This window comes from Harpia harpyja, chromosome 5 (genome assembly GCF_026419915.1).
Source record: "Harpia harpyja isolate bHarHar1 chromosome 5, bHarHar1 primary haplotype, whole genome shotgun sequence".
In the NCBI taxonomy this organism is placed as follows: Eukaryota; Metazoa; Chordata; class Aves; order Accipitriformes; family Accipitridae; genus Harpia; species Harpia harpyja.
Window position 1 is genome coordinate 55,011,603 of NC_068944.1, and position 15,420 is coordinate 55,027,022.

The 15,420-nt window shown below is 46.6% G+C and overlaps 1 protein-coding gene across 1 annotated transcript; it reads left to right on the top strand.

The window, feature by feature from the left end:
• The first annotated feature begins 2,100 nt into the window (after positions 1-2,100).
• KCNS2 (potassium voltage-gated channel modifier subfamily S member 2) lies at positions 2,101-9,066 on the top strand. The gene is made up of 2 exons (XM_052786914.1): positions 2,101-2,413; positions 3,099-9,066. The coding sequence occupies exon 2, from the start codon at positions 3,136-3,138 to the stop codon at positions 4,567-4,569; it is 1,434 nt and encodes a 477-aa protein (XP_052642874.1). The 5' UTR covers positions 2,101-2,413; positions 3,099-3,135; the 3' UTR covers positions 4,570-9,066.
• The last annotated feature ends 6,354 nt before the right edge of the window (positions 9,067-15,420 follow it).

Below are 15,420 nucleotides of genomic sequence, written 5' to 3' on the forward strand. Positions count from 1 at the left end.
AGGCATTAAAAGCCGGTATAATTAGAGCTCCCCGGTGAGTGGTTCGCCAGCAGAGCCCTGGGAGGAGGAGGATGTCACAAACTAACCTAACTATGCTGCCACTGGGAAGCAGGAGAGCTGCCTCTCTGGATCTGAAAAGCCGTTGTTACAGGGAAATGTGCGGGTCGCCACCGCATTTGCGAAGCCTCCTCCCCACTATGTGCGATCTCTATCTCCTGTGTGCCCCTTTCCAGGAGGGGAAGAGCTGGGGGCACCAAACAAAGAAGCAGTAGCACTTTCCCAGGCCGGGAGGGCAGCCTTGGTGTGCATAATTCAGTATGGATTCAATGTCCAGTGTGATGCCACTGGACATGCAGCGAAGCACGCTGGGACCCAGTGCCCCGACCCAGGGCATCTGTAGCAAAGGGAGGGACATTCCGGAGGACCGTAGGGGGAAAGGGAGGCAGGAGGACAAAGCAAGAGCAAGCACCACCCAAGAAAAGGCGAGCAGGGGCAGCATCTGTAGCATCCGTGAAGCATGGATGTTCTGAAGCGTCCCTGGGGGGGTGAGGGTGCTATGGGTCCACGCACACCACTGTGGGAATGTTCCCAGAGGTGTGGGGGCTCTGGCCACACAACGCACCAGCATTAATGGGATGTGGTGGGGTGATCACAACACCACAGGTAGGAAAGCTGATCAGGCTTTGGAGACCTGGCCACTGGCATGCACCAGGAATTACTTGCCCCACTCCACGTCTGCCCTCAGTTACCTGGGCTCTTTTAGGGCTGTTCTTTAATACTGGGGGGTTCCTTGTAAATAAGGCTCATGTGCTGCTGCAGTTGGGCTGTATGACCTCTCTGCCCCTCCAAGGGTTTGAGGAACAAGATGGTGTCAACGTGTAGCGCTGGAATGCTCGGGTCTCTGCCGGGGCTGGGGAAAGCAAGCAAGGAGGCTTCGTCCCCCTGCACCCCCTAATCCTGCACAGCATTGACAGCAATCCATTTCCAGGAGCCGGACTCTGGATGCGTGGGATGGTGAGCGAGAGGTGGTCACGAGGCAGCCGGCAGGAGACGATGGGGGTTAGCCCGGTACGAAGCACCTGTCTCGGAGCACCTGGGCGCTGCACACCTGGCTACCTGCTCAGGGTGGGTCAGGTGCACAGCCGGGTCCTGCTGGCAGGGACTGCCACCACTGCCCACAGCTGCCAGGACCAGGCTTCTCCCCGGGGAAACTCGGCCTCATGCCGGGCTCGGCGAGAGGAGGAAGATTTCTTCAGCGTGGGCAGAGACGCTGCCATCGGTGACCACGTAATGAGACATTATTTCACATGCCAGCACTAAAACTCTGCCCTGCCAAGCGCAGCAGCGCAGGGCGGTCAGGCCCCTCCGCTCGAGGTGCGGTCTGTCAGGGTTATTCCTCCCGAAATCGCCGGGCAGGCGCGTGTGGGGAGGTCGGGGGCTCCTAGCCGGTGTCTGAGGGGGCGGCGGGCAGCCCCGACACGCAGCCCCGCTTTCCTCACACCAAACTGCTGTGAGAAGTGCCCCCACCTTTCGTATTTTCGGTCCCCGCAGGGACGCTGCCCAGGCGCCACGGCGTGGGTGCAGCGTGGGGGGCAGCGGCAGCCCCCCCCCTCCGGCCCCTTCCCGGCGCCCTGCCCGGGCTCCCGCGGTGCCCGCCGGCAGGGTGAGGGCGCAGAGGGGCGGGGGGGTGACTGGCTGTGGGCGGGCGTCCCCCGCCGCAGGAGAGGGTCCGCGGGTGCCCAGAGCCACCGCGGGCGCGGGTGGGCGTCCCCCCTCGGGAAGCTGTGCCGCTGGGAGCCGGCGTGAGGCAGGACCGCGGGGGGGGGAGGAAACCCGAGTTTGCGGCGCCGGTGCGCGGGGGCAGGAGCGAGAGCGAGCGAGCGGAGGCACCGCCGGCACACCGGCTCCGCCGGCCGGGCCGCCCCTCCTCAGCCGGGCAGCGCGGCCGCCAGCCCCCAGCCGGCCGCCCACCCGCCCGCCGCGCCGCCGCCAAGCTCCGCGCCGCCGTCCCGCGGCGGCAGCCCCGATCGCCCGGCGGGGTCGGGTCGAGGGGGGAAGGTGGGAGCGGCGGGGGCGGGGGCGGGTGGGGGCGGGGGCGGCAGCCGCGGGGGTCGTCGCCATGACGAGCGCGCGTGCCGCCGCCTCCCGCCGCTGAGCGGGGCGGCGCGCGGCCGCTGTCCCTTCAGCACCGCGCGGCCGGCGGGGCCGCCCTCCCCGCCACCGGCACCGGCACCGGCACCGGCACCGGCACCGGCACCCCCCACCGGCAGCGGCACCCCCACCGGCAGCGGGGCGGCCCCGGCGGCGGCAGCGAGGCGAGCCCTGGCGGCCCCCCGCGGGCGGCGGCGATGGCGGGCCGGGGCCGGGGGCAGCAGGGCGCGCCGGCGGGGGGCCGCGGCCGCTGAGAGAGCAGGTAGGGCGGGCGCGGCGGGGCGCGGAGCGGAGCGGGGCGGCTCCCCCGCGGCGGGGGGCCCGAGCGGGGCGGGGGAGCGGCGGCGCCCCCGGGGCAGAGCCCGGGGCCCCGGGCGGGGGCGGCGGCGCGGGGGTCCGGCACCTGAGGCGCGGCTGGGCGAGCGGCGCGGGGGGGAGCGGGGAGCGGGGCCCCGGGCGGCGGCAGCCGGGGAGGGGTCCTCGTCTGGCGGGGCCGGGGCGCGGCGGGAGGGAGGGAAAGGTCCGCGCCGACCCGGTCGCACAAAGGCCGTGAGTGATGGGGGGTTCGTAGGAGCGACAGCCGCAGCCCAGGTGAAGGGTACGGGGAGGGACAGGAGCCTGCGGCGGGAACAAAGGAGCCGCCCTCGGTGTCTTCAGCGGGAGGTGGGAGAAAGAATCGGGGAAAAAAGGGAGAAAAGGAGGGAAGAGGGAAAGAAAGAAAGAGAGGAAGAAAAAGAGAATGAAGGAAAGGAAAGGAAGGGAGGCGAGAAAGGAAGAAAGGAAAGGAAGGGAGGCGAGAAAGGAAGAAAGGAAGGAAGGAAGGAAGGAAAAGAAAGAAAGAAAGAAAGAAAGAAAAAGAAAGAAAGAAAGAAAGCAAACAAATATCAATAGGTGAACATGCTGTAGATTTGCTCATTCTGCCAATTTTCGGTGCGATTGCATCCTAGGTTTTCATTCCCTATACACCTTTGGAAGGAGCTCACTATGACAGGGCAGAGTCTGAACGCTTTATCTGAAGCAAATTTTGAAGACAATGAGATCAGCATCAATGTTGGAGGCTTTAAGAAAAAGATGAGATCCAACACATTATTAAGGTTCCCTGAGACGAGGCTGGGCAAACTGCTGAGCTGCCACTCAAAGGAGTCGATACTAGAGCTCTGCGACGACTATGATGACACCAAGAATGAATTTTATTTTGACAGGAACCCTGAGCTCTTTCCTTACGTGCTACATTTTTATAACACCGGCAAGCTCCATGTGATGGGTGAACTCTGCGTGTTTTCTTTCAGCCAGGAGATTGAATACTGGGGAATCAATGAATTCTTTATAGACTCCTGCTGCAGTTACAGCTACCATGGGAGGAAAATGGAGCCAGATCAAGAGAAATGGGAGGAGCAAAGTGACCAGGAAAGTACCACATCTTCTTTTGATGAGATTTTGGCATTCTACAGTGATGCCTCTAAATTTGACAAACAACCCTTTGGAAACATCAGGAGGCAGCTCTGGCTCGCTTTGGATAATCCTGGGTACTCAGTCTTAAGCCGAATCTTCAGTGTCCTTTCAATAGTGGTGGTGCTGGGCTCCATCGTGACCATGTGCCTGAACAGCCTCCCAGACTTTCAGATTGTTGACAGCAACGGGAACCCCGAGGAAGACCCTCGCTTTGAAATCGTGGAACATTTTGGTATTGCATGGTTCACTTTTGAACTGGTGGCGAGATTTGCAGTAGCTCCTGACTTTTTAAAATTTTTCAAGCATGCCCTGAATTTGATTGACCTAATGTCTATCCTTCCATTTTATATTACCTTAATTGTCAACTTGGTAGTGGAAAGTAGTCCGACTTTAGCAAATTTAGGCAGGGTTGCACAAGTCCTGAGACTCATGAGGATCTTTCGCATCTTAAAGCTTGCTAGACACTCCACAGGTCTCAGGTCTCTCGGAGCCACCCTGAAGTATAGCTACAGAGAGGTGGGGCTTCTTTTACTTTACCTCTCTGTTGGCATCTCCATTTTCTCAGTAGTGGCTTACACCATTGAGAAAGAAGAGAATGAGGGGTTAGCCACCATCCCTGCTTGTTGGTGGTGGGCTACCGTTAGCATGACCACAGTTGGCTACGGGGATGTTGTGCCAGGGAGCACTGCTGGCAAGTTGACAGCATCTGCATGCATCCTAGCCGGTATCCTAGTGGTAGTGCTTCCCATTACACTGATATTCAATAAATTCTCCCACTTTTACAGGCGTCAGAAGCAGTTAGAGAGTGCCATGAGAAGCTGTGATTTTGGTGATGGCATGAAAGAAGTTCCGTCGGTCAACTTAAGGGACTACTACGCTTATAAAGTTAAATCCCTTATGGCCAGTCTTACCAATATGAGCAGGAGTACCCCCAGTGAGCTGAGCCTGAATGATTCACTGCATTAGTGTACAAGTTTGACAGCAGTTTGCATGAGAGCTATCAAGAGCTATGTTTATAAATGTTTTCCTATTTGTCTTCTTTTTTTCCTAGAGGATAGTGTTGCTGACACTGCACTAACTTTGCACTTGAGAAACTAAAGACATTTCTATTACAATCTGACAGTTTGCACATTTTCATCCTGTTGCATAGGTACTAAATGCTGACTTTTCCATACAAATGTTACCACTTCCATGACATTAGTGCTAGTGGTCTAGTGATGATCTGTTACTTTGTGCATTTCCTCATCTGAGCAGAGAAATGAACGTACCCAAGTGGAATAAAAAGTCTCAGCTGTGACATGAGTAATGAAAAAATCACCTATCATCACCTATACTGGTATCTGTACTAGCGTAGGACTTGCTATGCATTTTACAACAGTTTAAAACAATCACCTGTGAATCGCTGACATGGGAACACTCTTCCCCATCTTTCTGACTGGTAATTCTGATCATCACATGTCTGGAAACACCTCTGAGCTTCACATTTCAATGGAATTTAGCTTACTCTTGAGCGCATGTGTTAAAAATTGGGTGTTCTTGTTCTGAAATGTTATGTATGGTAATATTTTTCAGAAGCTCCTAAGCGTAGACCTACCTCTGCTTCCAAGATTAGGTCAATATTGAGCCCTCTGAAGAAGCCCACCCCTCATTTTCAGGTAGCTACTTATTCAAAGACTACATTTCCACAAGGGACTCTAGGTATGGAGGCCCATGAAGACATCTCAGTTTCCCATTTCCAGAAATGATCTGCACACAGCTCGGTTCCAGTGAAGCTGAAGATATGTTGTATTTGAGTCTGTCAAAATGGTTCTGAGATTAGACACACAAAAACGTGGGTTTTCAACAATTAGAAGCTCCAATGAAAAACTTGGATTTGTTTAATGAAGTGAAATATTCCCACATGAGCAGTACAGACAGCATTTTAGGAACTGACATTCATATACTGCAAAAAGACTAATTATAAAGATGCCATATGTGATGCTGAGATATAAAATCTAATTTTATCAGGAAAGCTTGAAAGCAGGTGTTGATGGCAGACAATTCCATTAAGCTTTCTGCCAAGGAAACTCTAAGGAAAAAAAAAAACCTGTAAGTCACATTTTCCCTCAAAAAGGAACTCACAACTTACAGCTAAGGAAAAGTATAAGGGCCTAAGAAAGGAACAGATAAAGAAAAAGAGCTTAATACTGCACTTACTGTGGGCAGATCCTCCCACGTGTTTCTGTGACGTAGTCATTTTAAATCCTTTCAAGGGCTGGCCTGTACTTTTTTTTTTTAAAAAAAAAGACATGAGAGAGCAGAGCATCTGGGTTTTCAAGAGTAATCATGAATCTGCATAAACTTATTTTTCGAGTGCTCAGTCTCTTCCCTTATGCAATTTTACAGAGATCAAACACTTGTAGCCAACAGGCAGAAGCCACTGCTTCCCTCGCTTTATACTTCTAGGAATCTGTGCTATAAAACAAACTACTGGCATTCAGTGGGCAGAACAGCATTTCTCTTCAGATCCTCCTGCTTTTCCATCCTATTTATTACATATAATGTTCCAATTAATTATTTTTTAATTTTTTTTATTTTACTTGTGAAGAGTAGAGAGGTTCAGAAAACAAATTCAAACTAGTTAGAAATTAAAATACCAAAGCTAAAATTGTCATGTTTGGAAGCCTGTGTTTGTATACCACAACAAGGAGTGGCCCGACTGGCAGAATAAAGCAAATATAGTATGAATAGGTAATTCCCATTTTTTTAGGCTATTAGAGGTTGCTGTCTGGTCTGGATCTTTTGATGTTGTTGCTGTATCAGCTCCACCTAAAACCAGAAAACTGAGCACCCAGGGTGAGATTTCTGTTTGCACAGCGATCTATCACAGAATACATAGTGTGAAATAACTTCCCCCCCCTCAACATTTCCTTTGAACACCCTCCCCTCACATCAGTTAGTAGTTGATTGAGGCCATGAAGTGTGAGGGAAATGGGACCTTTCTAACTTTACCAAATAAAACTCTTGGAGATTTCAACAAAGCCTGCACAAGTTACAAAGTCGATAGGCAAGACGTTGCTTGCTGTGCCTGAAAAACAGAGCCATATACAAGGCCCTGAAGGTAGACCTGGGTAACCCTAATTAAGTGTCCAAACCTGAAGCATTTTGCTAAGGTTTTCACTTCTGTTCAAGTTCTCTGCTGGGTCACAGGCATAAATTCAATAGTCTTGTCCCTGAGTCGTATTGCATGTGTGTAAACTATCATACACGTACAAACACCCACTCAAAACACGGTACAGCACTAGGTTGCCTGTTGGATTGAAATACCATGAAAGAAATAAGGGAAGGAGGAGATGGGCTTGCGCAGCACATACATACATTCTGGGAGGGTTACATGCTGCAAGGGTGGCAAACTCCCACCAGTGTCAAGGACACTGCAAGTTCTCATTAGGTCTGTTGGCTGGGAGCCTTCAGAGACTCCAGCTCCAAGCAGTGGTTTTATCTCAGTTTCACAAGCAGTAGATTCACAGAGTTGAAAACCAATGACTTTCAGGGCAGTTATTTGAAGAGACCTGTAAACTTGCCAAAGAGTCACAAATTCCCTCAGCTGTTGCTAGTTTAGCATTGTAAAGGTTGGATCCAAACTTTGCAACACATCATTTCAATAACCTATAGCTTATCTTATGTTCTAGATTTATTATTATTCATAGGGCTGATGCTCTGTCATTTCTGCAAATATTGAATGGCACGTGTCCAAATTGCATTTTACTAAAGAAAATGAAATACCCTAAGGAATTATGACTTTTATTGTGCTGGTTGAAAGGAATTTTCATTATTGCTTTTTTATATAAGTGCTTTGGATCAAAGACACTGAATAAATAAAGTACTGAAATTTAATATGTTCTTGTTATCATGACAATGACTTTACACAGTACACAGGAATTCCCTTCATAAACTTAACTAACTCCATGTTAAAAGTAGTCAGATTTTTGCTCCCCGCTCCTCCGGAAGAGCATTCCAGAGGTGCACTGCTCTCCAAGGCTTGTGCAACTTTTAGCATAGTTTTATTAATGGCTGCTTAATATCAGTTTTTTTCTCATGCCACCACTGTTCTTTAGCTTAAATATTTCATTTTCCTCTTAGTGTTTGCATGCATGGTGTATTTATAGACAGCAACCATATGCCCTTACATGCTTATTTTCATAGGATTTTACCTGCCAAGCTTCCTTTTAGTTTTCTTTTTGCAAGTCGTGTTCCCCTGACCATCCCAGGGGATGTAGCCTTTTTTTCTGCAGCACTTTTGCTTAGATTTAATCTGCTTGAGCCGGCCTGGTACAGTATTGTATCACTTCGTACAGCAGTTTTAATATTTGCTTATGACTAACAGATTTTTTCACTGAGGATAACAATTGTTCCGATTTAAGTAATGTTGTTGTTTTAGCTCCCCCAAAATATCTAGGTAAGGAAGAATGAGGCACACCCTTCCTGCCATTTTATGAAGTAACCTGTATTCTAGGGCTCAGTCCAGTAAGTGTCGAGAATCCTCATCTCTCATTAAATAAAAGTTACAGAAAAATGTTTACACTTTGAAGGAAAAATTCAATCTCGCCAAAGCCTCAATGAGGAGAAGAGGTGGTGTACTTCTTGAGTAGTCGGTACTTTCGCCAGACTTCTTCAATCACTGGTTTGTAAGAGCAGGGCATCTTCACTTCTATAAAACAGTGGGTCAGAAATGAAGAATGAGAGGACTAATTGGCCGCTTTCTCCAGTGTTTGAAACTTGAAAATTGTTGTAGTCAGAAATCTGCTTACTGTGGATGTGCAGTTTAATGAAGAACATTGCACTTGGCATGTACTCCTCCTGCCTTGTGACGGTTACCTTCCTGGCACCGGTGAAAACGCTGTTCCTACTCTCAGCTGAGAGCTTTGAATTGCTTAAATGAGGATTATGGCAATATTTCAAATGAGGCAACTTACTTTATTGCCAGGAATAAACTGTTAGAGAATCTTGATTTCTAGTACAAATCTAGGCTATTATGAGAGTTGGAGATGTCCTTGAGAAGCAATATGTTACATTATTTTCCTGAGATGTAAAATCTATCTATAGATTGTGATTAAGCTTTTTATGTATGTTCAGATTTTGTATTATTGCCTGGTTTATTATTCACTTACTTTCTGCAGTTGCTAATTCTCTCTTTCCCTGCAGACTACTTTATCCATTTTGAAAGCAGACTGGTTTTTCCTCACATATTATACATAGCATGAGCTACTTCACATTGCAAACTTAAAAACAAAGAACTCTGCATTTAATTTTCCAACTTTAATACCTCCAGTATTTGTACCTTTTTGTACAGAACTTTATGAGACTGCAGGGAACTACTGTATCTGGTGCTCTTTGTACTGCGTTTCTTGTCCCAGTAGTGTATAACATACTCAAGAACTCAGCTTTGTGCCACAAAATGGAAATTAAATGCATAAAGAAGTATATTTCACCAGGGATTAAGAACTGATTTAAGTTTCAGGATATTCTGAGTATATATTATAATCAAAGACAAGCCTGGATGTCATTGTGAAGAAAGGTTTCTTTTAAACATATACATCAGGCTAGATTTCTATTTTTAAAAATGCTCTTAATTGGTGGTTGTGGTGGGGAACCCACATTTTTCAGTTGAGCAAACAGTGCATGCTTCTTGTTCTCTACCTCACAGATTAGGGACTAAGCAACATACCAATAGCACTTGTAGGCGCTAAATCAACTTGACATGACCTTTCATCTTTTCCAGAACAACCCCCATCCTTAGAGGCCCCAGCTGTGCACACATAAGCAGCAGAAAGCCCCTGGAGTAACTGCTCTTGCTGTGCTAGTTATCCATTTCCTCTCACAATACTCCTGACTTTAATCTACCTTTGATGGTACTTTCAAACAACATTCAACCCACAGTCGCCACTCATATCCCTCAGTGAGGTGTTGTGCCAGAACTATTCTTTTCTCATCATGTTAGTCTTCCTTTTTTTTTTTCAAATTTATGCACCTGGCTTCCCATTAAGTTACACCAGAAATTAATTTGATCTCCTGTAACTTATTTTCAAGTTGTCCACTATTTAGGCAGGGCTAGAAGAATATTCCCATCCAGTTTCTGAAGCATCTTTTACTGATTCTGCCTTTTTCCTTAAAAAAAAAAAAAAAGAGATTATGCTTCTCACCTGAGAATAATTTACTGGGTTAACAATGCAACATGGGCAATACATTATTCAAAGCAACAGCTTTCTGCTTTGTTGATTCAGAGACAGCCATAATGTCTCTGCCTTCAGAGCAATCCTTGAAGTTGTTAAGAAACATCACCCTCATTAAGGATTGTCACTCTCTTCACCTCTCATATACAAAATTATGGGTTGTCAACTGGAGGAGGCAACCTCCAAACATTCTAGAAAGTGTTTGCCAACATGACACTGCTGGCAAAGGTCTGACTCTGGTATTTATTTCTCCTGCTAGTATAGAGCATGGAGAATCGTCTCACAGGTGTTGAGACTCAGACTGACCTCCCACTGGACACTGCAGAAATTTGCTTGCCTGACATCGCCTCACCCTTTACACTCAACCCTAAATCACGTAAGTCCTCACTTGGATAAATGTATGCATCTGGCTATAGGAGACAGTGGCACAAATCCAACACTTCAACTTCACAGAAGTGTAGAAGAAACATCAGCACTTCCCACTTGTTTTTTTCTTTCAGGGTACCAATGGGGTTTGGCTTCTCACTGAGCCCTGTTCAGAAATAAACAGGGCTAAGTTTTTCGGGGATTGGACAAAGTCTGCTATTAATCTGCCAATTTCTTCTCTATATCTAAAGCACCCCAAGAGAGCTGCCCACTTTCAGATGCACGGTCCAACATCCGCTTGTTGTCACCACATGCGCAGGTGCTCTGTGTGGTGCACAAGTCTGTGTGGTTCTGAGCAGGCTATTCCTCTGATGACACTGTTAACCTTCAAAGAAAACTTTTAATCACATTTGGAACATGAGCGATACTCAAACCTCATGGTTTGCTCACCAGCAGCCACTGCTCTGCCCATGTTAAGTCCTGCACTTCTTGCTTCACCCTCTCTGTTGGCCGTATCCTGACGTGGCTATTCCTGCAGACCCCATGACATATGATGAATCGGTGATGTGGTGGGGCCATAACACAGCAAAGTGAGTGGTTGGAGTTCCTGACTTAGGAATGTCAATCCCACCAACCTTCAGTGGAAACTGTCCTTTTAAATGACTATGCTATTTTTGAAATTCATATTCTGTCCCAGTCTAGGAAATGTTCTGAACATCGACACCCTAGCATAGCCCCTTTAATGACCAGCCATTTAATTATCAAGTAAATTCTAATTTATTTCCACTGTACCAGTGCCTATGCACTCCAGATCATGTGCTAGCACCTCCATATGTCAGGTTTTCCAAGTATGGCAAAAGATAACACATCAAATATGTGGTTTACTTTTGGGAAAACCCCATTCTCTATGTTGTTTCTTTCTTTCTTCTTTCCACACCAAGGCAAAGCTTCCTACTCTCGCTGGTAGTATGATCCTTTTCAAACATTTTGATCCCTACCCTGAAAACACAAAGGGAGAAGCCCTGGATGTATTTTTCTCCAGTGAAGTGGCTCTCAGTGTTCCCTGTGGGAGCACGCTCTAAAGAAGACAGCTGAAACCTGCCAAGAGGCTGGTGCTGCTTGCAAGCACCTGCAGGAAGAGTGGGTCATCCCCATCCAATTCCCCCTTACGCAACGTCCCCCTCTTTTGCACGGTCAGCGGAGAGGCAAGGCAGGCCCCCACAACAGGAACATCTCAACTGGCCAAAGTCAGGATGCAGCTCCTTCTCGGGTCCTTTCATATTCAGTCTGGCAGGTGAGCTACCAGGTTTGACAGTTGGTTTTTGCATGGGACTTCTCAGCTGCCGTACTTGAAATGCTTTATAAATATAGAACAGTTTTGCTTACGCTTTTGGTGGCAGAAATGCACCGAGCCTTCCTTATACTTCTGTTAGCAAGGGCAGCCCCACTCCTGGCTCTCATGTTCCCCAAGCACAATAAACTGGAACCATACTGGAGCTCTCATCAGTGCTACCAGGGCAGTGCTGGAGAGTGCAAAGGACACCTCTTCACGTGAGCTGTTACACAGCACTGGCCCATCCACCAGCACACAAAAATACAAATGTGCTTCCGCACACTTGGCAGGAGCCTCAAAGCACTGAAACCGTTTAACATGCCAGGAGATGGGAGTCGTGTTGGGAACAGGAGGTGACAGGTGTTTCTAGGTGCATTTGATTTTCTTAAGAATCCCTTTAGATTCAGAGAAAGGTCAGTCTAGACATACCAAGAATATAGAAGAAAAAGGCTTTGACAGACAGTTAACGTTTCCTGAAACAAGATATCTGACAGTTTTCCATCCTGAGAAAGCACAATTAAAAAAGCAAAATGCATCTCTCCATCCTGCTAGAGAGGGAGAGAAAAAAGCCATGGTGAATGAAAGATTAGTCTACTTGGGTTCTAGGTGTTTTAAATAAAACTTTAATCCTATACAGTCCAGAAAAGAAGAATAAACCTGAAAGGAAAGTAAAGCTGCAGCTGGAAGAGTGTTCAGATTCTTTCCTTGCAAAGTGCACAGGACAGCCACGTCTTGCATGGTTTCATTCAGAGATCTGGACCAAACATCAGAGACCAGCTTCCCAAAGTTTAGATTCCCAAATTTTTAAGCACAGCCAGGGGAGTTAGGCATACCCTCCCCTCACTCAGGTCAGCAACAGGGAACTCTGAACATGAGGTTGGCAGCCTCATGGTATTTTGGGAAAGTAAGGCCATGCACCTTCTGTTGCTTGCTGTGACGAGGGGACACAGCAGCTGTTTGGGTCTGCAGCACAGTGCCCATTCAGCCCTGAGCAGCCTCATTTCCATCAATCAGCACAGAAGCTGGAAGATGGCTCAGAAATGCAGCAGTAATCTCTTAATTATGACTGAATCGTTGTTCCTTGTTCTAGAGCAGAGAGCTGAACTGAAGTGTTCATCTGTCTACAAAATAAAGTATTAGCCAAGCACTTTGCAAATAAGACTTCCTCCTACCTGAGTTGCAAGATCGGACCTGTCGTGCTTTTTGTGGAGGCAGTAACTGAAGATAAGTGCTATGAGATGTATAAAAATTGTGTCAGTTGATGGGCTGAATAAATCAATGTTAACTACATTTAAAAGGCTTCAAACTTATACCCACTTCTTGGAATAAATTTGCATTAATTGTTGGGATGCAGGGGTACTGTATTGCTGGTCCTATGATCCTAGAAATCCTCAATTCCTTATTTATCCCAATAATTACATATTTGGGGGCTGTTTAAACATCTCGGTGTCAACAGAAGAGTTATAATTACACTAACTAGGAGAAATAGGTTTATCGAATCTAATACAACACTATTGCCATCGATTTCAGCCACATTATGTTGTGGAATATAAACAGCCCCAAAAGCTAACATATTTCTATAAAAGCTGAGCAATCAGTGGTGGATGTGCTTCCTTAGCAGGACAGGTTGCTGAAAAACTACAACAGGTATATAGTCCATCAACATTTTCTAGCACATACCCATAGTGGCTAAATGTATATATTAACATGAAAAGGAATTTCAGGGAGAGATACCGACAATATAATTTCAGAATTCAAGCCAGACTTTTCTAGGATGTCTTATTTTGCAGGATAATTCTCTTATTATTCCTTTTGAATGCACTTTTAAATACACTGGGAAGAAAATATAAACAACAAGGAAAAAAATGCTTGTAACAGTGTAATAAGATAATGGTCCCAAATCTAAAGTCAAGTCAATTTTAGAAATTACTTTTGGTTGGTTTAGAGTTTCTAACGGGATGAGAGAGACTCTTGGAATGAGTCAGAGCAATATTTCAGCTGGATTTATTGAAATACTGAACCAGTACTTACTGCATTAGACACTTCCTAACAGGAAAAACAAAAAAAAAATTTTCCTGGATTTTAGGAGACTCAGAAAAAGTTATTTTATTAATTGTATTTCTAAGTACAGAGTTTGATTTGTTTTTGCATTTTTTAATACAAAACACTTTGAAAAATTCTAGTCTTCTTCCATAGTTTCAGCAGGGAAAATTGGTATATGACAAACAAATACAACTTATCTATAGACTGAAATAAGACCTGCATTTTAAAAAGAATCTCACACTTTCGGATATGGTTGCTAAGAAAAATGGTAACTCTACTTAATCCTTCTTCAAATAATCTCTGACTTCCATAATCTCTGGACTATGACACCTGTTTTCATGTGTGATGAGAGATCAAAAGGACACCTCTTGCTGTTAAGCCTGTATACCCCATTGTACTGTAATAAAAATGAAGTATCAATTGATGCATCACACTAAAGGCTTAGTGTCAGATAAACCAAATCAAAAGCTTTCGGTCTCCCTCTTTGATGTATTGGCTGTGAGTTTTTCCTTGAGAGTAACCACGCAGGCTTTGGAAGCCCAGGAGTGCAAAGCAGCAGAAAGATCTGAAGAGGGGAAAAAGTAGTGTTGTAACATCTGAGGGCCACAGCCATCTTCTCATGCATCAGTCCTTTCAGTGGCACCAAGGGAATGAAAGGATGAACAGGAGGCAGCGGGGGTGTGTTTGTGTCTGTGCACACCTGTGTACAGAGAAAGAACAGTTATACTGGTCAGCTCCAAGTACTGTCCCTGAGGGGAGAAACAGGACTAGGAGGGCCATGTTTCTCTCTGGGGGTCAGCTAGGGAGGGATACTGTGACATAAAATATCTGTCCTCAGAAGAAATATCCACAGGGAGAAGAGTCCAGGTCTTTAGTAAAGAACATATGGTTTAATTAATTTGACAGAGGAAAAATATATCCAGATACATTAGCATGTGGCCGTGTATATTTACAAATTTGATTTCTGAAGTTGTGACACCTAAAGAAAAAAATTTTGAAGGTCACTAGGGTTTGCAGTGCACGAGTAAATACTATTAACATTTTCCCCTATTGAGACAGACAGAAAACCAGCATTTGAGCCTAGAATCAGATTAGTTTAATTCCTTCCAATGCTTTCCTGCTGGCTGGCTCCAGGCAACTCCCTGCTTACTGCCCCATTTATCCCCATCTGGATTTTCTGTGGCCTTTAGAAAGGCCTGTTTGCACTGAACAGGTACCAGCACCAGGCAAGAACTCTGGCTGTGTGCCTACAGCACACAAAAACTTCCTGCTCCTACCATCACCTCTAGCAAAGCTAAACCTAGTGCCTACAGTAAAAACTTGGGAGGCCAAGAGATAGTGCTACTGGACTAAGAAATGTCCTAGTGTAGAGCACGGAGCGATCATTAGATGATGCCATTACACAGACTCTTGCACTGCACTGAGATAATTTCCTAAGGGCCACTAAACAGTTTTTGTACATCAATATAAAAATGGACACAAGGAACTTTTTCCTTTCCAAGGGTTAAACATGATTTTCAGATACCTTGGTGTGGGCATGCCTGCATCGGGATCAGGGGCTATGGCCATGCTGCAGCCCTGCCAACAAGGCAAAGTTGCATCAAAAGCCATTTGCCACCGCAGCGTCGCCTTGTCCCTGAAATAAGGAGCAGGCTCTGGCAAGGCTTCCTAGACCACGGGCATTGGTTTGAGTGAGCGCAGTGCTACCCTGATGCTGATCAACAGCTTCCAGGTTCACGCTAAGTTTCTCGGTGGCGAAGCTGTACTCACTGCGTCATGTTGCTTCCTCACGCTTTGCAGGAGCCTCAGTGCCTCCACTACAGCAGGGGAGGGAGAGGAGGAGGAGGGGGACAGTGGTTCCCA

What these genes read in the sequence shown, in the direction of transcription:
- KCNS2 (XM_052786914.1), top strand. Translation starts at nt 3,136, where the DNA reads ATGACAGGGCAGAGTCTGAACGCTTTATCTGAAGCAAATTTTGAAGAC.